At 33.6% G+C, this 27,897-nt stretch overlaps 2 protein-coding genes across 6 annotated transcripts in view; both read right to left on the bottom strand.

The window, feature by feature from the left end:
• Positions 1 to 1,172: 1,172 nt before the first annotated feature.
• The window catches only part of LOC120766440 (microtubule-associated protein Jupiter-like), a 226,067-nt gene continuing 199,342 nt past the window's right edge, over positions 1,173 to 27,897 (bottom strand). For 3 of the 5 annotated variants that reach the window (XM_040091970.1, XM_040091953.1, XM_040091960.1), the window contains 4 exons: positions 11,811 to 11,944; positions 9,825 to 9,857; positions 6,142 to 6,402; positions 1,173 to 2,760 (listed from right to left, as the gene is read on the bottom strand). In XM_040091970.1, the coding sequence (XP_039947904.1) occupies positions 2,624 to 2,760; positions 6,142 to 6,402; positions 9,825 to 9,857; positions 11,811 to 11,944 (565 nt within the window). In that variant the 3' untranslated portion in view covers positions 1,173 to 2,623. The remainder of the gene's footprint in view (positions 2,761 to 6,141; positions 6,403 to 9,824; positions 9,858 to 11,810; positions 11,945 to 27,897) is intronic. The other 2 variants (XM_040091978.1, XM_040091988.1) reach the window with 1 other exon arrangement.
• Positions 2,791 to 4,622, bottom strand: LOC120766464 (microtubule-associated protein Jupiter-like). The gene is made up of 2 exons (XM_040092001.1): positions 4,454 to 4,622; positions 2,791 to 4,294 (listed from the first exon to the last, which is right to left on the bottom strand). The coding sequence occupies exons 1-2, from the start codon at positions 4,458 to 4,460 to the stop codon at positions 3,750 to 3,752; spliced, it is 552 nt and encodes a 183-aa protein (XP_039947935.1). The 5' UTR covers positions 4,461 to 4,622; the 3' UTR covers positions 2,791 to 3,749.

The following is a 27,897-nucleotide window of genomic DNA, read 5'->3' as shown; positions in this document are numbered from 1 at the left end:
CATAATATTGTTTTGCAGCTCAATTGATAATATTAAATTTAGCCTCTTCTGTTGAGTTTATATAACAAATATCGGATTTGAGGGTGATTTGAATAAAATTTTCGCTGGCGGGAAGTAAAATATAGTTATTAAACAAATTAAATTGAATTGGACAAATTAAATTGCAATTCTTTCACGATTTCGTCGAATAATGTATGTTGAATATTTTCGTAACGTTTTAAATAAGAAGTTTGCCAACACCTGCACGTATTACCACGGCTATGATTCTTGCATGCTGCAAGAGTATGAAATATTCGGCTACACCCGATCTTAGGCCTTCCCTACTCGTTAAATTTAATTATCAATTTTCTGAATTTTTCGAATATACTATATTTTCAATCAATTAGCTGCAAAATATCGGTGAATTTATGTTGCAGCATAACTTACCTCATTAATCTCATTATTAACAACAACAAATGGTTTTATTTTAAGTGAATTTTTCAATATACGAAATTTATTAAACAAATTTTGTTTACAATTTTTTACAAATGCGTTTTGTTTTAATGTAATTTTCGTGTGTATGTGTATGTGTGTATATTATACGTATGTTTAATGTTTATAAATGGTATGTTATTTTTAACTCATTTCATTATTAATTTATTACAATTAGTTATACAACTATATGTGTATATATGTATGTTTGTTTGAAGATGTGTTGAAAAGAGTATCTAACTGTATATTTTAACATGCTTTAAAAAATTTGCGTAGTATAAATAATTTTGAAAAAACTATATGTATTAAAGAAATGCAATTTTAGAGTTTCGACACAATAAGAAATCGTTACAAGTTATACTAGCGTACATTGTAATATGTATATATTTTTCTTTTAAATTTTGTTTGTTTATATGTAGATGTATCGTTTATATAGATATAAAATATATATATTAGGAGAACATAATTATAATTATGATTTAAAATAAATGAATGCAAATTATAGGCATTTTAATGTTTAATTAATTATGTATGTATGTGTGATTTCAAGTATCGTAGAAATGAATGCTAGTGGTTATATGAATGCATGTATGTATGTGTGATGGTATGAATGATGTTTTATTACATCATTTTGTTTTTTTTTTACGATTTTTTGTTTGTTTTTTTTAATTACGATGTAGTGATTAATATTTTATAATTCATTGTTGTTGTTCTAGCTTATTATTCTTCAGTTCATCAATATTGTTGTGAATGATGTTGGATGCGGGTGGATTTGGTTATGTTTGGTTTTGTGCCTTTCGCACTTTCTTTTTGGTAGATATTTAGAAGGGCGATACACTTCGGCTGGAAATTACAAAATCTACGCGCCAAGTGTTGTGCTGGCGCGCTAAAATCGTATTTTTAAGATACTGCTAAGAGACGTATGCGTTTGAACTGTTGTTGTTGTAATTTTTATATGTTTTTCGACGGACAAACTGCAGCTTTGATTGAGCAAATATTTATGTTTTTGGGGGTTTTTAGGTTTTTTGTTTCTAATTTCTAAAGCAACATCTGTTAATCGTCTAAGCCGACGTCGTCGTTTTTTAAGTTCGTTGAGTTGTTGGTAAGAGCTGCAGTTCGTTGTTGAGCACTTTTCGTACACGCTAAGGTTGTGTGTGTGTGTGTATTCAGGTGATGCAAATGGAAATGTATGCGACATGATAATGATGAATTGTAAAAGCTTCGAATAATTTCAAAAGCTTGAATTTATAATTGCAATTTGATGATGATGTTGACTTTGCTGATAGTGGGGGTGGTGGTGGTGTTGGTTGTGCGGTTGTTCGTACGAAAATTGCCAAATGCCATGCAGGTTTGTATGTTTTCTCGCTTTTTAGTTTTGGAAAATTATAGATTTTATGCTCGAGTGCATAAATCTCAATTTTGCTATGCACATTTGTTACTTGTAGTGTAATTGCTGTCCGTATTAACCACATCTATGCAATTTTGCTCAAATATTGCTGTTAATTTTACTTCATAATCATTTGCATGTAATTTGTATTGATTTGTTGTTGCTGCTTTATTTTGTTTGCATTTCATGTTCGAATCGTCAATTGACAGCCAGCCAGTTTCTTTCGTAGCAGGTTTTGGGACCACGAATTTTTAAATAAATTATGTTTGTATTACTACTTTTCGCTGTATAACACTTGTTGTGTGTGTGTAGTAGTGTGTATGCATGTATATTGTTTTTTATTTACTGCTTGATTAGCTTAAATACTAGTTATTTTGCATTCTCCTCAATTCTTTATCGTCTTCAAACTACTTTTATTATATGTAAATTTTTGCTCTTAAAATGTTTTCTCCCTACTCGGTTAGTAATATATGAATATCCACCGCAACTCTCCACCCATCCATACATTCATTTCATTCTTGCTTTAAAAAAAGGGAAGGACATTTTATTCCTTCAACGGCTGTTGTTATCATTATGTGATTTGCTGATGATCAGTTAGTTATTTTTATGATTTTTTATTTTTGTGTTGGTTGTGTGTGTGTGTAATATATTTGCTCTTTTATTATCTTTTTTCGGTTTCATCACTTCATCTCAGACCCTCGCTTCTCTGTTGTTGATTTTTCCCCAAACACGGAACGAACAATACACAGGCGATAAAAACTTGATTTACCAGAGGCCTGAGGAGAATCCACCTGGTGGAATGCGATTCTTATTGATGACCTGATTGGCACCATTCAGGGTGGGCACCGCATTGTTGAAAGAATTGCTGGGCTTGTAACCCTCACCGGTGACGGGATTACCATCTAAATGTAAATAAAAATGCAAATATATTAGAAAATATGTAAATTATAATTATTTAAATTTAAATTAACGACTTTCTCATAACTATTATACTATATAGTATTAAATTAAGCAGTACTTATCAAAGTATTGGGAAGTACTGGAGGTATCAAGGAAAAAAAGTAATTACATTAAATTAGCATTACTAGGTATTCATTACGGTACTTTGCATAAAATGAAGTGTCATAAAAATAGAAAGTACCAATTTAATTCCTCTAAACTCTCTACGTACACTAGAGATATCGGTTGTGTGGGAGATATATGTATGTTATAGTTGTCCGATTTTTTTTTGTACTTTCGTTATCTTTTTTAAGTATATATTAGAGGATAATTCTGCATAATGGTGCGCAGGTAGCATATCGGGCAATTAAAAAACTGAATAATCGGTTGCTTGGAAGATATACATACATATGTTATTGTTGTCCGATCTGTATGACTCAGACAAATCAGCACAATATCTAAATACCCCTGTGCATTAAATTACATTTGAATATCTCAAAAATGTTTAAAATCCCTAAAAGCTACAATTCGCTTTGAAAATCACTATCTCAGTTTTTGACCCATAGTTTATTAGAAAAAATTGTTCAAAATGATCCGTAGAACATTTTCCGAGTTGAAGAGTGACTTTCTACAGTTATAAAAAATTGGTTATTCACTGCTTGGATCATACATTGAATATGAGGGGTGTCGAGATAGTTACTATGTGAGGCTTTTCGGAATATACGAGAATACGACGATTAGACTTCCTTTTTAATTGCAAAATTACATTTGTTAAGATGTACTCATACTCGTAACCAGAAATGTTTTACCTCCACATTTTCAACCTTATCTGGTACATCTTTCTATTTGTAAAGATAATTTATTATCGTAAAAATCTAAACACTCAATCTTCAAGTTCTTATTGTTATTACTTTAACTTTCTACTTTTTAAATGCCCTAAATAACTTTGCCGCTAAAAGCGTTCAGAAATTATTTCCCAGTCACGCGAACCTCTACGATCCTTTGGTTTTTTCGGTTTTATGCCTCCAACACCATCTTCGCCCAATCCCAAACCGGTAATTGGATTGCGTGGCGTTGGCGCTGGTGGTACGCGGTTGTCACACGGTTCCAGCACTTCTTGGCGACCTTCTTTGCCGGGTTGCATTTTCGCAAACGAATGTGGATTGTCGGAATTTGTGCCAATTTCACGACGCGTTTGTGAAGCGACATCGCCAGCGCCCATATTGCTATGCTTTGACGCTGAACTGAAACGTTGAGCATGATCTGTGGTCGGGACTTTTGAACGTGATGTCGCTTGTGGATGTTCACTTAATTTAGAACGCGCTGATAGATTGGTGTCTTTTACAGTTACACGAGAACGTGCGGACAAATCACTGCTGGCGGTTTGTTCAGACGCTTTAGGCTCGCATGGTAAATCTATGCTTAATTGTGGCGTATTGGAACTGGGTGGCGAACTTGATTCCGGTACAGGGAGTGGTGGACATGCTTCATCGGCTTCTGTTTGAATGGGTGATGTTGGTTGATCGGATTTTGAGTGGATTGTATGTATGCAAGGAAGTGCAGGTGGCGTAAAGGGATATTTATAATATTAATAAAACCCATTAAGCTTTTCAATTTCTGGTAAATGAGGAAATAAAAGAAAATACGTCTACTTACTGCTCATTTTGCGGAAGACTGATTGTTGAGAGTGAGTGTTAAGTGCGTTCGACAATAAATGCGGCGTGCAAAAATGGACGAAGGACAAACAAATCAAAAATGATTCTTTTCTTAAATGTTCTTTTAGCTATTTATATTTAAAAATATATGCACAATATGTATTGTAAAATATTTGTATTTTATTTTGTAAAATCTGTAATTAATGACAAACAAAATAATATGATTTTATGACTTTTCAAAACAAAATATTTGATAGCTTTGAACTTTTATTTGGCTTATGAGTTGAAAACCAAGGTTTCTAAAATGTTTGTGAGTGAAGTTCTGTGTAGGCAGTGTACGTACAAATTAACCCACGTATAAAACATTGCATTGTGTAGAAGTTCACTCAAGTGAGCAAAGTTCTCTGAGCGCCATTCACTTGGGAGCGCCCAGAAATGGTCGGTCTTAAAGCAAGTATCCTCTGGGTAGAAAAAACACATCCGTTTGTATGCGAGTTAAAGTGAGAAGGCGAATCATCTCTCCCCAGAGTTGCGCGCTGGGTTTGGGACACGTCCAGTAAAAAAACCAAATCAATGAAAAGGACACAATAGCCTCGGGTGAGAGACTCTCTTTTTCATGGCGATCACTACAAACATATTAAGAATTACGATTTAAGTGCATGCAACTGGAGTGTCCGGTCTATAAATTGGAAAGGTGTTGCTGTCCAGCTGGTTGATGTCTTCGTAAGAGTAAGGGCTGACATAATAGCCGTCCAAAAAGTGCGATGGACGGGACAAGGACTGAGACGAGTTGGGAATTTATTAGAGTTGTCATATAAAGGACGCAAATTCGGTGTGTGATGCGTGGTGGGCGAGAAACTCCGTCGCCGAGTCTTGGCAATCATTCCGGTGGATGAACGTCTAGCCGAAAGGGAATGACTATGTAACGAATAATGTTTTCTATGAGCGCTTAGAGTGCACCTTTGAGAGCTGCCCCGCCACGATGTCAAAATCGTGCTTGGCGACTTAACGCCAGGATGGGCAAAAAAGGTATCTTTGGCACCACGGTGGGTAAACCTCTATGACGAAACTTGGTTATGTATAGTACTAAATTCCAGCATAGAAAAATTCAACAAATTACTCTCCAGATCAAAAAGATACCAACCAGATCGATCATGTTGTGATAGACGGAAGACATGTCTCCAGAGTTTTCAAATAGAAGTGCAACGTTGGAGCATGAGGCCATAATATGTACTTTTTCGACTGTTAGCTGTATGAATATGAGTTTGTTAATTGTATAACTTAGATTCGAATTTTTAAATATTTGTGAAAACTGCTGCTTTACCATGGCCAGAATGCATAAATCGTAAGCCCTAGAATATCTAGGATAATAGGCAGTCATCATGAAATCCCATTCAATCGGGATTCTAAATATAACATGACACATATTCTTATTATAACATTATACTATAAATAATATTTGAAATCAAGAGTATAAAAGTATTGTCAAACTAACATCTGAGCTATTGCTATATTAATAGGTATGTATGTTATTCTTATTAAAGTTTACAAAAGCCTACTGAAGCGAAAACTTGTCCTAACTTAGTAACCATTGCGGAAAACGTTATTATTACACACTTTGACTAAATTTAGAATATTAAAAATAAATTTACTATATACTTTAGATTAATAATCTACTCATTTGCTCACCTAATTTTGAGACACCGTTCATCTTCAAATTTTCAGTGGACGACGATACCGAGGACGATGTCGAAGTAGAGACTGAACCACCTTTGCCATTGCTGTGATGACCATTACCGTTAGCCAACAATTCTTGGGCGGCCTCAGTATTTGAACCAAATGGAATGCTGCTCTTCATGTGATTCCTGGCAGGAGTGTTTGGACGTTCTGGTTCGCCGAAAAGACGCTGATAAGAATCAACTTTCTGTTGTCCGCGACGTGGCTGATCACCTGCGTGTTGAAAAAAAAAAAGGGAAGTGTTCGTTTGTTTTTTTACGTTGCATTTGTGTTTGTGTACAAACGAAGTCCATGACAGGAAGTGTGTGGGGGAAAAACAAACAAAATGAGAAATTAGATCAAATATGCAAGATTGTTGGTAATATAATGTTTTATAATGAAATTGTTTGTATGTAATATGTAGATATGTATGTAAGTAAGTAGTAGGATAAGTAAGTATGTATGTAACATATAAATTTATAAAAGGTTAAAAAAAAGGAAGTTAAAGTGATTCACAATATTTTACAATATAATTTTTATTGTAAGATTATGATTATTTGTATACATTATTTAGGTTATATAAAAATATATTATAACACGATTATTGCATAAATATGTGTATGGTATGTATGTACATAAACATTTTTTATTTTGTTTTAGCGGCAGCTGTGACTAGAAATTACTTATTGTTGTGTCACATAACGGAGGGAGTGCGGGTGTTGTCTAAACTGTGAGGTCATTAGATACGCATAATTCATAGGTAAATTTAAAATCTCATAAAATTACTTTACACTAGCATTGCGATGAGCCTCAATATTAAATATAATACTAATGGTAGCCAGGGTATTTTTACTTTAATAACTAGCAAGCAGCAACTTATAACATTGTGGTTAAATTGCTTATTATTGCAAAAAAAAGTACAATTTTTTTTTATTTTAACCTGAAAAATTAAAATCAGTCTATCACTCGGAGAGCATACGTTACAAAGGAAGTGAACCAAAAAAATATGTTTTAACAAATATATCATAGTATTATATACTATAATAAATAATAAGTTGAAGTTTGATTAGAAATACGAAAATACTTTATCAGTTCAAATTTCGCGAAAATGTTTTGTCAGAATAAAAAATTTTCCATACAAGAACATGAATTTGATTAGTTTTTGATATTGTTGTAGCGGCAGAAAATATTCCTGAAGAAATTTCGTGGAATGATGCCGAGTCCTTGGCGATATAAAAATCCGGGTCCGTTCCGATTACTTAAACTTGACTGTTGTGGAAACGGATGATTTTGCTCAATCAGTTCGTATGGTAACAAAATGCTAAGTTGAATACAAAGTAATACTCAGCAAGATAATAATAATGATGTATTTGAAATATCACTGTCAAGTCATATTTATATATTAAAGTATTTTAACTGTTTCCGAAGGGTATATTATTTCCTTTCAACTTTTTTGCAACTTTTCTTTTGAGTTTAGCAGCTTGACTAATTTGAAAGCGGCAATAATAGTTTAAAACGTATAATTTCAGCAATGCTAGTGGATCGTCCAACAAGCTGCGCTTAGACAAAGTGTGGCAGATTGAAGGGCAACAACTACTATGAAATTGGCAATAATATACCGTGCAGCTGCTAATACTTGTAGATATATAAAAGCGGATGAAATAGATTTTGCCGCAAAATTCTGGTGAATTATAAACTAACCTTCAAGTATGAGGGGGATTGATAAGTAGGTGTTGGTGCCAAATTTAGCTGGATAATAGCGTGTTATTCAAACTATGGCATTAAAGGCATAGTAAGTGAAAATTATACATTCGATATATTTCAGATACTTTAAGTTTAGTAGCCGTCATAAGTTACCAAAAAAAACCTAACAGTTGGTTTATGTCTAAGCTTGCATATAAGCTGCAATGCTGCATTTCTATGAGTGGGAGGAAATAAGAATTGCGATCGGGATAGCAAAAAATCCAATTTTATGTTTAGCGGTTATAATCCCGTTTCACCACAATTTAGTGATTTTTTTATGAGGCGCGTGCTACAAACCATGCCGCCGCATTACTGAAATTACAAGTACGCGCAGCTTCTGTCGGTCATTGCTGCCGCTCATTTCACTGTCATTGTCAAATTCAGCGCTGCATTTTCACTCACTCATTCAATCGTCCTGAGGCGGTTAAATGAGCGCGATTTTACGCCTTCGTTAGCGTGCGCATCGTTTAACGATTTAATGCCAATTACTGTCCACGTTAATTCCGGCAAAATGTTCGTGCAGTTGAAGAGACTTTTATAAGCTTTTTATTTATGCAGTCGTAATTTGCGGTTTTATTGCTAAATGCCAGCCATGCGCTTAAAAGGTAAACCGACCCTGGTATTATGAGTGTGTTTGCAGAAATGCCTAAATTATGGATCAACTTACTTTCTACGCATTTGAGTGCAGTAGGACTGATTTAAGATTTGTTTTGAAATTTGTATACTAAAACAGTAATTTGCGATCGGGTTTAAACCTTCATTTTGATTTCGATTATTTTTGCTTACAAAAAAGCGATTTGATATTGGATAGATAGATTTTACCGAACAAGTTTTGTTTTATCAAGCTAAAAATTTTGAGTTTCATTAGATACCATAACCAAGCTTTTAATCTATTATATAGAATATCTAGAGATTTACTTTCTAATAAGAAGTCCTTGGATTTACTGGTTGAAACGGGATACTTTCGAACTTTGGGGAGGATATTGCAATGAATTCGTATCTGCGGTATTATATTAATTTTTAACCAAGATTTGACCCTTTCAAGCTAAAGCAAAACCAATTACAAATGAAATTAAAATAAAGCAACTAGAAAAACTCTGAGGGGAAAAAGGTCTTTCAACCGTATTGAGCTTTTGAGTTTATGGTATATTACACCTAAACATTTTTACAAATTTAAAGTAGAGAAAAAATTAAAAAGTAAACCAAAAAGTTAGTATGCGTTTATAAAAAGGTTAAAAGTCTAAAAAAGTGTTCGTGAATTAAAAGGTGTATCCAAAAATAGCAACAAACGAAATAAGGCTGCAACTGCATATCAGTCTTTTAGACGCTTTGGCATTATGCGCTTTATTCAGCTGAATAGTATGATATTCAGTCATCATACATCAGAAGCTGAATAATGTGCTGAATGTCGTAGCTTTGAGCAGTGATAATTTTCTTTGTAGACTGCGACATTGAAAGCTTTATTCAGCTAACAATTTCTTCAGCTGAATAAGCGCTGAATGACCGAAAATATTGTTATGCAGTTTCAATGCTAAGAAAGTCCTTTGACAACTTTTTCAATTAAAATCATTTAAAAAACTCTCAACAAGTCGACCAACCATTTCGTTTGTCTATTTGTACTAATTAAAATTGATTTGGGTGGAAAATTTGGGATTTTAGTACCAGTTGTGGTGTAACAAAGTTGCCGTTTTATATTTTAGGTTAGGAACAAAATTAAAAAATTAAATATTATAAAAAATATATATTGCTTTGAACTATTGGAAACCCATTTGTGGTTTAAGGTGTTTTGGGTGGAATTATTTTGAACCAACAACAACAATAGTAAACAGTAACAACAACGAATGGTAAACCATAAAAACAATGTAACAATTAAAAACTTGATATGCTTTACAAAGAGACAAATATTTAGGTACCAATGAAATAGAATCTGTGAGCTCCTTGTCGTACTGCAAAGGCATGAAGAAAAGAAATAAAGAAAAAACAAGAAAAAATAAAATGTTTCACATTTAATTAATTGTTTTAACTTTTTGAGCTTTCTATGAAATTTACTGACAAAATATGAACAACACTTAAAAATTTAAAGTATTAATTATTAAAAAATTAAAAATACTTTAGCATTGCAAATTGCATATTTACACAGCGCGGAGACATACCACAATAATATTGACGTATTGAATATAGTAACAAATTAAAAGCTATAAATGAAATTCATATTATATAAAAATACGAAATCTGTACACTATTGATGTATGTATGTAGGTAGTATAATTTTTTAAGTTTATTTTACTATCTCTTGAGGGAAAACTAGAAGGTATATTTTCTTAAATGTGAATAGGAAAGCATCAAAGCAGAGGAAAAGAAAGTTATATGTATCTATGTAGCCTTAGAGTAATACATAATAAAATATATAACATTACCAATAATAACAGTTTATAACTGCTAAAAATAACTTAAAATATTTATGTTAATCTATATGTAGCTTGTTTGAGAAATGCTAAATATATACATATGTATGTGTGCGGTCTTATTTATACATATGTATATATATTCATAAACTTTATTTATGCAATTTCTGGAAAATATCTTTGCATTTGTACATTATTAAATGCTAATTTAAACATTTGTCGCTAATTTATATTAATAAAAATATTTCAAAAATATTTACCTTACAAAAAAAAAAGTAATTTAAAATTATTTTATTTGCAAAATATAATACATAGTACTTACAAATATTAATTTCCTCTTTCAATTTTTTTAATTATCTGTTTGAGGTTTTTAGCACACTCATGCCGCGCCACAAACTCAAGTTAAGGGGGGGTAAGGTTTAAATTTTTTTTTTGCATTTTTTTTAAATTTTTTTTCCAAACGACAAATATGCCGAGAATATTGTGTACAAATTTTCAAACTAATGGAGTTACAGCGTTTTAAACGACCGGCCGTGATACCTGACTTTCAAACTTTTGAAATTTCAAATCGATTTTCCCGAAAACGTTATTTTTGAAGTTCGTGAGCATTAGAACTCAAAATCTACTGAACCGATCCTTTTGAAAATTTGAACATTACTTCTTCACATAAATCAACAGGTAATCAGATGGAGTCTTTTTTTAGCTAAAATCACACTTTTTACTACCAAGTGCTGCAAAAAATATTAAAAAAAACTCTTTCTGATTACCTCGAGAAATACATCACCTTTAAAACCCATATCAATTTTTTTGTTTCAGATGATTCGTAACGAGTTATAATGTTCACCGTTAAACCACTTTTTTTCAAGGCGCCTCTGGAGATTCACCGTCACAGGCTTATTTATTAATATTTTTCATTAAATCATTTCATTTTTTTTCTAGTATACTTCAAAAGTTGTACAATAATATGTCAATAAATTTAATAAAATTATATTACTTATGTCGCCGCAAACAAACACAAATATATCATTTTTTTTGGCTTTAAAACCTTACCTCTCTCCTTAAGGATTAGTGTTTATGAACGTCGTTCTAAAATCATCATATATAGACGACTTTCATAAATACATAGAACTAGCAAAACCAGTCAACAGGACGGCTAAAATTCAATTCCTGGCTAATTGTTCAAACAACTGAAAATTTTCTATTCAACAAGTCCTCTTTAAAGCGAACGAAAGATAATATTTTAAGGTTAAGGAAATGCATGTTTAATTCTGAACACGAAAATTACTAACTCGACTCGAGTTTATGCCGCAATGTCAACGAAGCGATATTATTAATATGTAATATTTTTATATTTTATTTTTTTATATACTTATAACTAATAGACCAATAACAAATAGTCTAAGTTGATAAATATAATTTAATATTAAAAGACTTACGTAAAATATACATCTAAAATAATGTGTCGTTATTTATTGTGTTGTAATTTCAACATACCGTTATTTTTGATAGCGCCAATTTTGTCACATGAGAAAATATTCGATTGCATGTGATTTTTCACGTTGCGTGGAGTTTGTGGAAGGTCACCGCCGAATATGTCGCTAGTGCCACCGCCTGGAGGCCTTAAGACCCTGAAAAGAAAAAAAGAATTTAAATTTAATTTAGGACTTACAATTGTTATTAATGCATAATGTAACTTTTTTGACTTAATTTAAAGTTTTGAATTAATAAAAATTTTTAATATTATAGTAGGTAAGTAATGTGTCTACTATATTGCTTCTAGACTCTGATAACTAGTCTACGAGTATGTCGTGGTAAAAGAAAAGTTGGTAGACATCAAGTCGTTAAAAATTAAAATGTCAAAAATTTGAATTCTCATGGTTTTTAGGAAATGAATATTGTTTAGAAAGAAATCCAAAATCGAAAGCTATATTCACACTTCGCTTTTGATGTGTATTCTTTTTTTTTGTGTAATCAGTTTTAGTATATTTTATCTGAATTTTTATTTGGAGAAAATTTTTAGTTCTGGAGACTTTTTATTTGCGCATTAAATTTTTAGAAATTTTTGCAATAATTTCGGAAATTTCTTGCTGTGACTATTTTTTATAAGGCCTGAGGACAGAAAAAAGTCGCTGAGGTATACTTACATACAGAGAATGCTATGGTTGGATACGTAACCAATTCGAAGTATTCGATTCTAGTGGCTTTTCTCCCCTACAAATGATACGAATTTTTCAGCCACAATGGTACATTTAATTCTGTGTTAAATATTTCATGCCGGTTAAGCATTTCTTTATTTTAATAATAATTATAATAAAATTCTACAAAAAGAAGTACAATTTAAACTTGCAAGTAGTGCAATGCAATTTCATGGCTTTAAATTTTCGTAGTACATCTCAATGCACCTGTGACCGATCTTGAAGAAATCTTTATATATGTATGTAGGTATGTATTTGCTTCTGTGTGCGCCTGCATAAATTTTAAGATCGACGAAGCATGCTCTTCGGTTAATGAGTAATTAGCTCGACCGTAAGTATGGCAAGCTTTATGCGAGTCAGTGACCATTGCAAGTGGCCTAATCTGCTTGTTGCATTTAATTGCAGCGCAGAAAATACCAGAACAACAACAGCAACGCCGAAAGAATAACGAGAAAAGGCAACAACTGCGCAATTACTATGAAATAGCTATTACAAACTGCAACAATAAGATGGTAAACTGATAGCGCTGCGAAATAGTGCCACTTATAGTACAACAAGCTTACAAGTGAAATAATACAATAACAACAGCAAATGAAGGCAGTGAAAATAATAAAAAAAAAATAGATCAAACTTAGTTGGCAATCAAAGGAACAGTGGTCGGCCAGCAACTTTATGCTCAAGAATTAGACAACCAGCGAAGCGTAGAAATGCAGTTAAATAGTTGATGCAACAGCAGGTGCATTTTGGCACTTCGCTGTTGCGTTTCTGCTCCTAAAAAACGCTCGACTTCATACTTGTGGCTCCACCCTGCGGTGGCACCAATTCGCATTAGCCAAAGTAAAGCGTGTGAGCAATATCATCATCAGCTGCGATTGCAACAAATAACAGCAGCAAGCAACAGCAGAGGCAACATCAACAGCACCAGCCTGCAACAGAACGGCACATCATCATTAACACCGCCACAACATTTGCGGTAATGACGATGACCAGCGCAGTGATGTTGTTGCAATTGGACTGCTGCTGTGAGTTTTGTTGCTATCGTCGTCGCCGTCGTCGCTGTTGTTGGTGTTGTTTGAACGGAAACTGTAGTTAATTTCATGGTTTTATGAGATTTAAGGCAGCGATGCGAATCCAGTAGCGCGTACAGGTAAAATTGTTGTTGTTATGCACATGCAACTGTGCATTCAAAGAATCTGAACTAGAAAACCAGCATAATTACTGACACACACACACACACACACACATACATACGTACATACATATATATGTATATACCGAAAATATTTAATTTTTCTTTGCAAACTGTGCAACACTGTGCTTTGCTTCCGCTTGAGACTGTTGCAATGTTGTCTGTTGCTGAATAATTTGATTATGCAAGCTGCAAGTTATAGATAATTCGAACATAACAATTTATGCGAAAGAAAATAATAAACATTTTTAAATAATTTTATAAATATGTAAATGGATTATTAATTGTTATAGCATTCGAGGACGTAGTAGAGTTGCCAATTATCGAATTTAAAATAGTCAAAATATGTAACAAACATAAACGTTGTTTTTTGAAAAGTATATATTTTGAACATAGTTGCCAACTATCGAAAAAATAATAAAAATAATACCAATATTAAAAAATGTGCAGCAAAAACTAGGCGTTTCAAAATGCTTTTTGAAAAGTTCAATATTTTGAATAAAGTTGCCAACGATCGAAAAAAATTTTAAATAATACAAATGTCACAAAAATCACAGAGTTACCAACTATTGGAACAATTGAAAAAATGACTGTTTTAAGTTAAGTTTTTCAAAATGCTTTTTGAAAAGTATCAAATTACTATACATAATATAATATTTTTGAACGGAATTGCCAACTATCGGAGCCAATAAAAATATCTCCCGCAAAATACATAGCAAAACCAAGCGTTTCAAAAAGATTTTCGAAAATTATTATGTAAAATTTTTCAATAGGGTTGCCAACTACTATATGTGACAAAATTAAAAAAAAAAACTACAAAATGTGTATAAAAAATAAGTGTTTCATACTGCTTTTTGAAAAGTATAAAATTACTATATATAATATAATATTTTTGAATATAATTGCCAATTATCGGAACCATTGAAAATATCTACTACAAAATATGTAGCAAATACTAAGCGTTTCAATAGGGTTGTCAACTATAACAAAACTATAGCATAAAATTTGTTAATTAACGCCCAAAATGGGAAAAATATTACCGTTGTTCATGCAAGATCACTAACTCACAATATTCTTATGAACGATTTTTGTAAACCAAATTAAAGTTGTGGAGAATGTATTGAGAAAAGTGAGGCTAATTTAGCTTCTTACAATAATTAAACTTCTAACTAATTAAAAAGTGCTTAACATAAAGTTTAATGACTTTTTAAAAGGTATTTGCTTAGTTTGTTGGTTTAATTGGTGGCACATATGTACATACATAATACAGGTTAGGGTTGTTAATTTTGTGGCACTAATATCGGGGATACTCACTATCATTATCCAATTTTAATAAACCTTATCTTATGTATAAATAATTATACATACAAGAGACTTCCATTTATTTCACCAAAAAAGGGGAGAAATGGCGGAAGTTAAATATTAGCATAAAAAAACACATAATTGTTTATTTCGTCGGCTGTGAAATAAATGTAAAGACTTCGCACGAAAATATTTTTTAATACATCATAGCATACCCAATTTGGCCTAACGTGCAACTTGGCGTGGCAATCTGGGTTTATGACTTTTGGACGTTTCTGCATTCACAATTGCTGTCCTCTTTTCTGCATTTTTATTAGCATTTTTTATTAATTACTTGGCATAAATGTAAGTGCTTTCAATTAAAAAGTACATACATACATATACTATATGCTTATTTTGATCCAAAGATCCCCTGCAGGAAAATTGGGCCAGAGGATATTAAGAAATTTTCCGTGTGCAACTGTAATTTCTATAACTTACATAATTAGTTGTATTATATATGTCAAGTTAAAGTGTTTTAAATACTTGTTTTTGCATAAGATCCAGTCTGGGCCTGTAAAATTTTCTCAAATGTGAGAGAATTAGAAAAAATTCGGTGTTCGATTTCTTTCAAGCTTCGGTTTCAAATAAAATATTGTAGTTAAATCACACGGAGAAGATAGGATACAAAACTATTATCGAGTTTCTTAATAAAGGCGATGTATGAATGCCCTCTTCACGTAATAAGAAATAATATTATTATCAACCGTAGACTTCCTTATAGGGCTGACAACTCAAGATGTGTCTAAATATGTAAGTATCTCTCCATTTCTACACATTTATCTATACAATTTTAAATTTTAATATTACTTTCCTTTTTTATTTTTACGAAATTATCTTGCAATTACTGCATTGTCTAGCCGAAATGCCTGACTAGCACAACACTTTTCTCGATTTGTATTCATAAATAATGCGCGAGGTGTCAGACCCAGACAGGCAGGTAATTCCGCGAGTTATTGTAAAAACGATGATAAACGATATGTCTGGGCGAAAGAAAGGTAATCTAAAGAAAGCTGCGACGAAAGTGAAAAAGACGAAAAGAAAAAATCAATTCGTTGAGGCTTCTAAGAGCCGCACCCTAGCTGACGTATGGCAACTCAAAGAAGCTTTCATATACTGCATACACATTTGGATACTTTATGATAGGTTTGTCTTTGGCTCATTGCTTTTGGCAATCGAAAATGTGCAGAAGTCGCATGCATACACCTAAGACAGTTACGAGTATAATCAACGATATTTCACACTCGCTTCGAGGTGCGCTTTTGGCAATGCGTTGTTGGCACGTATGACACCTTTGTGTGGCATGAAATATTTTTGTGCGCTACAAAAAACAACAAACGTGTAAAACAGTAAAATGCAAACGCGAAAAATATGAATAAACACGAGTTTATTATGAGCAACAAAGGAGACAGACACGGTGCTGACCCTTGCGCAGCGCTTTATGGGCACCCAAGTAGCTATGTTGCACATGACTGTGGCATGCATTCCAAGGAAAATTATTTTCAAGCAGCTGGCAACATTTTGTGCGCTTCATCAGCTGGCTTGTTGCAGCCATCGCGCTACCGAATGACTTGTTTTATGTTTGTTTGGAATTTGCGCTCCGAAATTCTATTGCAAATTTGCTACCAAATGTCAGGCGCAGTGGTCGGCGCACAGGCAGCGCCACACTTCATTATGTTTTCCTGTTGCTTTTTTATCTATTGAATGGTTATATGTATGTATGTATGTGTTTATCCTTATTTCACTGCAACAAATGATGCTCCAACGACTTTGAACTTTAACGGCGCGCATGTGCAGCGACAAGCTGTGCAACAAATATATATATTTATGAAGTTTGTCTGCAACTTACAAAGGTCCCTGCAGGAATGTTCTGAACTACTGAGAATCACTATGGACTTTGCAGATGACATTTGCATACTATTGCACAAACTTGCCGATATACAAAAAATGTCAATAAAATAATGGAGCTGGCTGTTATTGTCGCACTAGAGATAAACATCGTAAAAACGAAGGCCATGAGCGGCCAACTAAAAATGACATGGAGCAGGTCTCTACTATGCGAATTGGCTGATGAAAAAATCACCTGAGACGGTGCAGGCGTCACATTTTTCAAGGGTGTGAGATGGCGCAACTGAAAGGAAAAAATAATGTACCCTAGATTTAGATCACCGGAAACCTCTTAACTATGGTAAAGAATTCGCTAAATATAAATAAATGTAATGCTTAAATCAATCCCAAAAAAATATTTTTATACTCTCGCAACAATGTTGCTAAAGAGAGTATTATAGTTTTGTTCACATAACGGTTGTTTGTAAGTCCTAAAACTAAAAGAGTCAGATATAGGGTTATATATACCAAAGTGATCAGGGTGACGAGTAGGGTCGAAATCCGGATGTCTGTCTGTCCGTCCGTCCGTCTGTCCGTCCGTCCGTGCAAGCTGTAACTTGAGTAAAAATTGAGATATCATGATGAAACTTGGTACACGTATTCCTTGGCTCCATAAGAAGATTAAGTTCGAAGACGGGCAAAATCGGCCCACTGCCACGCCCACAAAATGGCGAAAACCGAAAACCTATAAAGTGTCATAACTAAGCCATAAATAAAGATATTAAAGTGAAATTTGGCACAAAGGATCGCATTAGGGAGGGGCATATTTGGCCGTAATTTTTTGGAAAAGTGGGCGTGGCCCCGCCCCTAACTAAGTTTTTTGTACATATCTCGGAAACTACTATAGCTATGTCAACCAAACTCTACAGAGTCGTTTCTTTTAGGCATTTCCATATACAGTTCAAAAATGGAAGAAATCGGATAATAACCACGCCCACCTCCCATACAAAGGTTATGTTCAAAATCACTAAAAGTGCGTTAACGGACTAACAAAAAACGTCAGAAACACTAAATTTTACGGAAGAAATGGCAGGAGGAAGTTGCATCCAGGCTTTTTTTTAAATTGAAAATGGGCGTGGCCTCGCCCACTTATGGACCAAAAACCATATCTCAGGAACTACTAGACCGATTTCAATGAAATTCGGTATATAATATTTTCTTAACACCCTGATGACATGTACGAAATATGGGTCAAATCGGTTCACAACCACGCCTTCTTCCAATATAACGTTCTGTATAATATATAGTACATTAGGAACCAATGATGATAGCGGAATAAAACTTTACAAAAATACGGTATTTGAAAAATATGTAAATTACATATAATGAAATCTCGATTATCACTTTATCATTCGAGAGTATAAAATGTTCGGTGACACCCGAACTTAGCCCTTCCTTACTTGTTTTTAAATGTTTTTTTTTTTGCAAATCATAAACTGATCTTTACCCTACTGGGTCTGTATTTTATACATAGAAACATACATAAACACGCAAGTGCAAAGTAACTGTTTGGTTGGCATTCGTAACACTTTTTTGCTTGCCTGAATTTTCTATGCCAATTTTGCTTGCTTGTTTGCACCAGCAATTTCATATTCGCGCCCAATTTATTTGCTTTTTAATTTTAATATTTTTTTCTGCAGCTTTTGATTTGCTAGATTGTGCACACATAAAATAAAGCAATAATAAGCTGCACTGCGCGCGCTGTCGGTGCATGCACGCACAGCGGGCAATGCAAACGACCCCATTGGCGGTGCACATGTGCGCAGGCGCATCGTTTCGGTCAGAGCACAGACAAGCGCGTTCATAGCTTTAGCGCGGTTTATTTGTGGCGCAGCGCTTGCTTTCTTAACGCCACCCTTGGAGAGGCATCGTTGTGAAAATGTGCATGTAAGTGTGTCTGTAGTTGCTTGGATCACATCCATAGCCTATAGCGCACCTGATACAGTTAGCACATAAGTTATGTTTTATCTTCGCTTAGAATGGAAATTTAGCGCTTTTACTAATGAATAAATCAAAAAGCTAAATAGTTTGCCTCGCATCGGTGCATTTCTGGCAATATTTTTATATACACGCCTTTAGGTAGGTTACCGGATTAATTTCTACAATTTATAGCAACTCATTACTGGATGTGGCATGGACAAATTACTGTTAAGCTATATATGATTTAATAAACTTGTTAACCCGGCTTTAATCAAATCTACTTTTCATGGTGTTTGATTTATCAATGACAAGATTTTCATATTTTGAACACATAAATTTGATCCAGCAGCAAAAATGATTTATATTATTATGTAAATAATTTAGGAGCTTATTTTTTATACAGTGAAACTTTGATATAACAGCTTAGTTAAGGGTTTGGATTTAGTTTTACGAGGCTGCTATTGATACATATGTGTATGTACATCGCAACGATTGAAAAAAAACACTACCGATTAAAAAATTGGCTACTAATAGCCCTGACAGACGACAGCGCTAACTAGCATTAGCAGGCTTAATTTACATTTACTTGCGCATTTGACCCATGTTAATGCAAATTTGTAATGCACAAGAATTTAGTGCATTTAGCTGAATTTACTAAGTTTGAGTAGGCAACACTGCTCAAAAATGGCCGATTTTTTGCTATTTTTTGACGGATGTCGCTTGAAGTCTGTCGCCTCCTTTGCGTTTACAGCATCAGAGGTAAGCAGTTTTATATTACTAATTAAATTATGTGTAAGTATATTAACAAAAACAAATTTTAATATTTTTAGATGGCAAAAAATAAACAACGCACAGTTTGCTATTCATTTTTCCAATATTCTTAACTTTCTCCCACACTTTTTCCGCATTACAATCAATTATTGCTTTTAATTTCACTCTATTATCTTTAATAATAAACGTATTTTTTCGTTAAATTTATATATATTAATTTTCCAAAAATATCAAAATTTCTATTAATAATTTCTCTTATTCAGTTTTATTTCACTTTTTTTTTTTTTAATAAATAAACAAATTTCACAATCAGCTGTCTAAATGCACAAGTCTGCGGTCTGTCACCATAAAATTTCAATGCGTATTAGCATTGCTTAATGCGTATTAATTTTGCTCGTTTGTCAGGGCTATAAGCGGTTTTGACAAAATGCGAAATAAATAAATTGAGTGCCAAGCACGTGTTTTTTTGTTGAGTGGTTTAAATTGGGAATATAATTATTTTTGTACTGTTCCCGAAAGTTTTAGCGGATATACTGTCCTGAGTTAGGTATAAGACAACCTTTTAAGTTGCCGGACCTCTGAAGTATATATTTTAAACTGAGGTCTTTACTATTGCGAAAGCCGCGGGAGCTGGCTTCTAATGCACCTGCAGGCATTTCTAGAGTTAACATCTACGTAGACAGCAGTAACCTCACATCGCATATCGGTCAGAAGTGTCTTGGGAAGCAGGGCAGCAGTGGAAAGTATTGCCAGAATTAAGTAACTTCACTTCGATGGCAATGAAATAGTGGACGCGGTTGCTAAGAATGCTGTACGGCTAACATCCGAAAACGTGATCAACATTGGGAAACCAATGCATTGTCTATACGACGATATCGGCAGAGGGTACCGGAGAGCAAATTCCTATTGGCACTCGAAAGAAGAGACTGTAGTAACATGATTGAAATACTAAGTGGTCACTGTGTCGTGGCGACCCATGCCCGCAGAATGGGGCTGACAGATGGAGAAGACTACAGAAAATGTCTAGAACAGGACAACAGGGAAACAATCCAGTATCTCTTGTGCTATTGAACCGCATTGGCAAGACTACGCTGCCAGCATCTGGGGTCGCCATGGTATGATACACTAGAGGAGGCATCAATAGTGAGGCTGCAGAGGTGTTAAAAGTCGCATCAAGCGCAGGCTTTCTAAAGAATGACTGCTCCTCTTGGACCTAGCAACTGAACTCCATATGGTAACCTAACCTAAGATCGTAAAATACACTGTAGGAGATTATAATAACATTTCGGTGTTGGTTATTTTTTGATAATAATATAGTAACCATGAATATATTTTGAAGGAGTTCATATTTCACATTTCCATTTATATCTATAGAGTATTTATATACGATAAAAAACTCGAAAAATAGATTTTTTAATCGAGTATTTAAGCACAATTTCAAATGATTGATATTTATTTTTAGGTTTTATTAATGTTCGTTATATCGAGGTTTCTCTGTAACTGTGTTTAGATATATACACTCAGTCCTTTTTTTACGCGATTTTTGGTTCTGCCACTAATCGCGTAAAAATGGTTAGTTTTCTAATATTAACTGACGAATTGGTTCCGAATAGAAAAAATATCGCGTATAACAAAATATACGCGCAAAAAAATATTCAAAAACAATACAATAAGTTTCAAATTTCAGACTTATGACTTATTCATTCATATCAAAATAAAAAATACAAAACAAAAACCATATATAAAAGAGAAGAAAATAGAAAATAGGTAGATTTATTGAAAAAAACCGTTGAATGCTGTTTAATCACTGTCATTATCCGTAGTGGAAATTATTCTTAGCCGCTTATTTTGATGGCCGGCACTGATATCACTAGAATTTGTATCAGAATCAATAGTAAGAACTATGGATTGATGTTCTGATTGACTTAGCATCTCCGATTGAGTTTGCACCATAAATTCAGTTAATTTTGTTTGAATGCTTCTTTTTGGACCCAATAAATTCCGATGTAGTAGTTCTTTATATCTTAACATGCAGAGACTCAATTCTTTTTGAAAAATTCGTTCACGTTCGGCATCAGTATCATTTGCTACAAAATAATTTTCCAATTCTGCTGCAAGTTTAAGACCAAGCAAAAAACGAAAAAAAGCAATCGCGTTAAAGTGAGAAATTCGCGTAAAAAAGGAATTTGCGCTGCAAAAATAACCGCGTTAAAGTGAAATAGCGTAAAAAGAGATCGCGTAAAAAAGGACTGAGTGTACTTAAATATCATCTACTAAATTGTATTAAATGTTTTACGATGTAATATACACACATATGTGTAGAATTCAACAATAATATGGTGATTTCTCAGTAATGATTGCTCTTGCCCATTTAATTATGATAGTCGTTTATTCGATTCGCTACTCTCCAATCTGATGAAATGCAGACAGACTTACGTCGCCTTTTAAAGTCTATGCAGTATTATTATTACATCACTTAAACGTTCTTATCTTTTTCTAATTTCGTATTCATGGCGTCCACCTATCAATTTACTCAACTGTTTCCTAAAGAACCAACTACCTGTGAGATCTTGTTCACAATCTATTTAGAACAATAACCGAAGAATCACCTGTCTCATATAATCACACTTTGCGGTTATGCTTAAAACTACAGTTAAAGTTACCGAACAAACTGAAATCGTCTTGGGTTTAGTTTCATACGAGAAAAGAAGATTATGGGTTACACCAATGAAAGATTTTTGTTGAACACCTACTACATTTCTACATATATTTGCGAATTTAATGTAAAGTGCAAAGTCATTATATGCAATTTCTTAGCAACATCCGAATCTAAAATATTTATATAAATATTAATGAAATTTTCAAAAGCTCACAGGTTAGACACCTTATATTGCAGATACTTTTTGAGTATTTTTAGATTTTTTCACTTCTGTGGGCTCAGTTGAACAAAATGTGCTTCATAAAAATCCAAAGTAAATAACCCCACTGGGCTATAATTTAAGTAACGGTCATTATATATACATACATATTCACATATAAATGTAGCTAGAAGAGTAACAAAATGGTAACATAAAATTTGGTAAATTCAAATTGAAATGAATTTTACGCCTTATGGCTTTGACCTGTGTGCTACATTACACACACATATATACGTACATTTAAATAAAATATTAAAGAAAATTGTGTGAATTCAGAGGTAAAGCACCTCACTTTGTACCTAACTAAAACAGAGACGAAGAAACATAAGCTGAGTTGGAAGCGAGAAAAATTGAGGCGTTTAAAATGGGTAAGAGTTTAATTGCAGGTTTCATGCGGAATGGCACAAGCCACGAGAAGTAGCGTAAGCGACTGGAAAAGTTTTCGCGGCAAGCGTTTCTTTAGTAATGTAGAAATGAAGAAGAATAAAAGGTCTATTGAACTCTTATACCGACATTTCCTTAGTATAACTTTTAATTGTGGAAAGAATGGCACTAAAGTGATAAAGAAGGTGGAAGGTGAAATGAGATGGTTGTAAGTTTCTACCTTCCATATGAGCCATCTGGCCTTCTCAGATATAAATTTAAGACTATAACTTTTGTAAAAGAAAATTATATGAAAAAAATCTGCTGTTAGTTTCAAGATTTCAAATTTCAAAAATAAAGTTACTTATTTGAACATGAACAGATCTCCCTTATATAATTTCTATGGTCTAAAAGAACCAGAAACATTAGGAAATCCTCAAAATTGCGTATGTAGAAAATAGATTTAGGATATTCTTAACTTGGAAGGAGGTTGAGCGAGTGCTGGCCAACTTTCATATATTTTATTTATTTGTCAGCATTTGTTTTGTCGGTTCTATATTATTTGTTAGGTGTTACTGTTTGGAGATCTCTTTGGCTATTAACATAATTTTCGAAAATCTTTGAAGCAGCTTTCTATACAAAAGAAACGGAATAACGGGATTTCTATTTTTGAAACATTTGTGTACATTAATGTTGTCGCCATCACAGTATGACAGTGTTACTTCCAATCGTCGAAACCCTGCTCAAACTTTATTTTTGGGAAAGCCTCGGCTTTTTCAACGGTTTTCATTAATCTTGAAAAACTACGGTTATCTTAATTTTTGTTAATTTTTGCATCGTTACAGTATTGTTTTTGACCATGAATTAACGAACAAGCCACAAAGTGTAATGTTTTAAAAAATGAAATTCACCAAGTTCATAAAAAACACGTCTGTCTAACCTTGTCTTGTCCGCGTCTGTTACAGACAAAGTAAGCAATGAATACAGCTATAAATTACTTCAATTGCAATTGGACTCTCCAAACCCGCGAAAATTAAATTTTTATATTTCCCTTATTTTCAGAACAGGCCTTGATATAAATTTTTACCATGCAATTTTTAGGTTTTTTTTTTTCTTAAAATAGGACAAATCCATCGGACATCAAACGACCTATATATCGTCACCTAAAATGCAAAATAACGTAACAACATTTTCGGAAATTTATGGGGGAAAGAAAAAAACACGTAATATATTGCAACATTGAAAATGAAATGAGTTAAAATTGGAAAAAATATGCGCTAAATTGGACGCAATTCATTAAGTGAGGCGGATAATTGAAGCAAATGATTGAGTGAATTAAGTAAAATGTTTGTAATCTGGTGTCCCACAGGTTATGGGCCCATAATGGAGTCACTTCAATCAACACCTTTAATGGATCGGAAGAAAAAGTCTCGGCAAGAGTTGGTTAAACTATGTTGCACGTGCATTTCTTGTTGAATGCTTGTTAATGAATATATTTCAGTTAAATGGTCACTTTGGCAGCTATTAATAACAAAGTGGACGCCATAACTACGAGTATACAAAAACAACAACAAACATTAAACAGCCGTACGAGATCCTTTCACATGCGAACAAGGTGCGCCGCACGCAAGAGTCGGCTAAAAGAGACAGCGGCACTATCGGTACACATACTTAAATACATAAGTACATATGTGGGTACATTCATTTATAACTGTATGTATGCATGTACATATGTCATGGAAGCGGAACAATTTTGAAAGATCAAAAATTGATGAGTTTAGTGAGCATAAGTGACACAACGGCTGCAGCGTCGAGCAGGCGCATTAATGCAATGCCGCTATTAGAGTGAGACAGTTTGCTCGGTTTGTTATGCGGCTGCGTGGTCAAAAGCCAACCGCAACCACGCCAGTGAAAGATGTTAAAGATTAGAAAGCGAAAACTATGCGCCACTAAGTCAAGTGGCGGCTAGCTGCTGCGATACGAATTTACTTATGCGAGTAATTAAGGAAAATTGAGTGGCTGAGTGCCGGTGTGGCAGCGGCACAGACGGAGCATGCGTGGCCTGCGGCGGAGAGGATGTGGGTTGGTCCGCAAGGCTAAAGCATCTATCTGGTGAGTGGTTATAACACTATCATTTATTTTGTTAGATACAGAGAAGTTATGAGTACAAGTGCACTTGGTGACTTGTTGACTGCCGGCGCATGACTGTTGCTAATTACGACAACTAACTAATATAACTATAGAGCTGCCGGCAAAGAGTGGGCATTCGCTTGTTGGTTAGTTATTGCCATCACTAACAATGCTGCGCCACCGCAGCTGCGTACTAGGCGGTAATTAGTGCATTTTACTAGCCTTTCGTTTGCAAGCACATCGCCCCGCTCCACCGCATGTTGCACACATACAATGTGAGTGCGGTCGCGCGCTTTTAATCTCAAAACTGCTAGAAGAAAATAGTCATTTAATTAAGCGCTGCCAAGAGATAAAAGGTTTGGCAGTAAGATTAAATGGTAAATGATGAAGGAAAGCGTTGCAAGTCGCATGTTGCAGGTTTGAAAGGAAAGTAATAGTTGTGGCAAGTTGGCGGTCACTTGAAAGCGCCGTTAGAAAGAAATGACAGAGGCTTAGTCGGTGCAAAATAGCGCTGGGAAGAAGATAGATTTGTATATGTACATATGTATATGGGAGTATGAGATATATTGCCGTACACCTAGTGGCATATAAGATAAACCTACGCATCAGCATGATTGATGTTGCTACAAGCCACTTTATTTTTCGCTGTGTGCTGTAGTTGGCGAAAGTCATAACTATAATATGGGTGTAAATGGCATATTTTTATTGCCAATTTACTGGCTGTCATTACCTGGCTAATATATACAAACATACATACAAACATATTCTAATTAGCGTTCAATTTATCAGCGCTAGATATATTCATTTGTATATAAACTTACGCTCCTGCTTAAATGTCGTTTATTGGGATTGATTGTAATGTCAACTACTCGAATCTTTCGAAAATTAAAAAAAAAAAAATTAAATATAAAAAAAATAAATTGAAAAAATTAATTACAATAAAAAAAGTTAAAAAAAAAATATTTCAAAAGCTAAGAGCCTAGTTCCGATATACATATATAGACAGACGAACATTCATGGCTTTTTCTCATCACCTCGAGTATCGATATTTATTCAATTAATGCAATTTTTACCATAAAATATTTTAGTTTTTATAACTAACATTCACACAGTTCCCTATCACTTTTTTTTTGTAGTAAAATATTACTTTACATTTATAATCTATAAATTCACTGATCAATATAAATATCTTTCAATGTCTATTTCAGTGTGACAATAACCACAGCAAATCTAAAAAAAATTGTGACAAAATCAATAAAAAAAGACATGAGAGTTTAAAACCCTAACTATAAAATGCAACAACTTGCCTTCAATACCACTAATCTCAACAGCAACAGCGCAATATCTAAAAATGGCTATAACATCATCGGCGCTATAAATGCCACAAGTGTAAGCTACCACAACAGAAGGCGCTTGAAAGTCAGCACTCGAATGCCAAGCAAGCCACAGAGCTGCCATCAATGCCTACCATCAAGGTTAATTGCGGCACTAAGGAAAGCAATTCAATCGAAGTGTTTTGCCTTAGGCGCCACGCAAACAATGATAGCAACAATAAAGAAAGCAAATATTTGATTTTGTTTGCGCTTTAATATTTTCTTTTTTGCCTAGTTTTAAGTGTCCATAAGCCATGTTGAGACAAGAAAGGCATTCAATGTGAAAGAATGCACTTAAATGTTAAATACTGTGGTGCTCTGGCGTCATTTTTATTAGTGCTAATATTATTGCAGTGATAATTATAGCAATTACGAATTGAGGTTAGACAAAGGGATTTTTCATATACTGTACCATGGTATTTACATTTTTTATTACCATTAGTAATTGATTACAATTAAAATTTTAATTTTAAATACATACATGCTATATGTATTTCAAGACAAATTTTAATTTTACCAAACATTATAAAACGCCATAAACCAGATATTGCATTGACTCTTGCACTTCAACTACATTCCGAAACCTTTGTGCAAGCAACAATAAGTATTTGACAGTTAGGTAATTCAAAAATTGCATTTAGCGCCAAAATTCTTCCATGGGATTTATGAAAATGGAATGGTTGGAGTGTTTGTAATTTATAAGCCTTCTTTACATATCTTTTGCTAGGAAAGTTTAGTTTTGGTGAAGAATTGGGGTTCTCTTTGTTTCTCAAGTTGTTTTAACATAAGAGTTTGAAGAACGAATCATAATAAAATGGCATTGAATTCAATGTTACCGAAAAAGTTTGTCAGAAAATTGACATAAGCGAATCCAATGTAAACTCACAGTAAAGATCTCCAGCGGGAAAAAAAAACAAAAAAGGGAAATACAAATATGAATTAATTATCGAACCGTCGGGAGGAAAAAATAATGTTACGCAAAAAAAATTTAACATTTTTCTATCAGCTGTCAATGAACTACCAAATAATAAAAGGAAAAACAATGAAAATATGCAAAGTAATAATCATGTAACAATGAAAGTGAATTGACGTCAATGAAAAGACAATAAATACGTGATGACCAACCCAATGTTGACATTATGATGAGAAAAACTTTGCTGCTGTTGACAACCACCAACTACCAACAAATAGCAATCAACTAAATAATGTCTTAAAAGCTAATAAATAATATACAAAATATACGAGACGGAAATATGACATTAAATGGAGAAGAAGAGTTGAACTAGACAAGGAGAGAAGTTAAAAATAAAAAAAAAAAATAGAAAATTGAAGAAAATTCATCATCGATGTAACAAATGAAAGCTGAAGTGGATGGATGATAGCGTTGGAAGCAAGTGATAAATGTCATCAAGGCATGCTTGCAGAAAAAGAGAAAAAATAATTAAAAGAACTGGCTGGGTATGCGCCATAAGTACACTAGAGTAGTAAAGAAGT

The sequence above is a fragment of the Bactrocera tryoni genome, chromosome 1 (genome assembly GCF_016617805.1).
Source record: "Bactrocera tryoni isolate S06 chromosome 1, CSIRO_BtryS06_freeze2, whole genome shotgun sequence".
NCBI classification, from domain to species: Eukaryota; Metazoa; Arthropoda; class Insecta; order Diptera; family Tephritidae; genus Bactrocera; species Bactrocera tryoni.
This window is presented reverse-complemented; position numbering and strand designations above follow the sequence as displayed.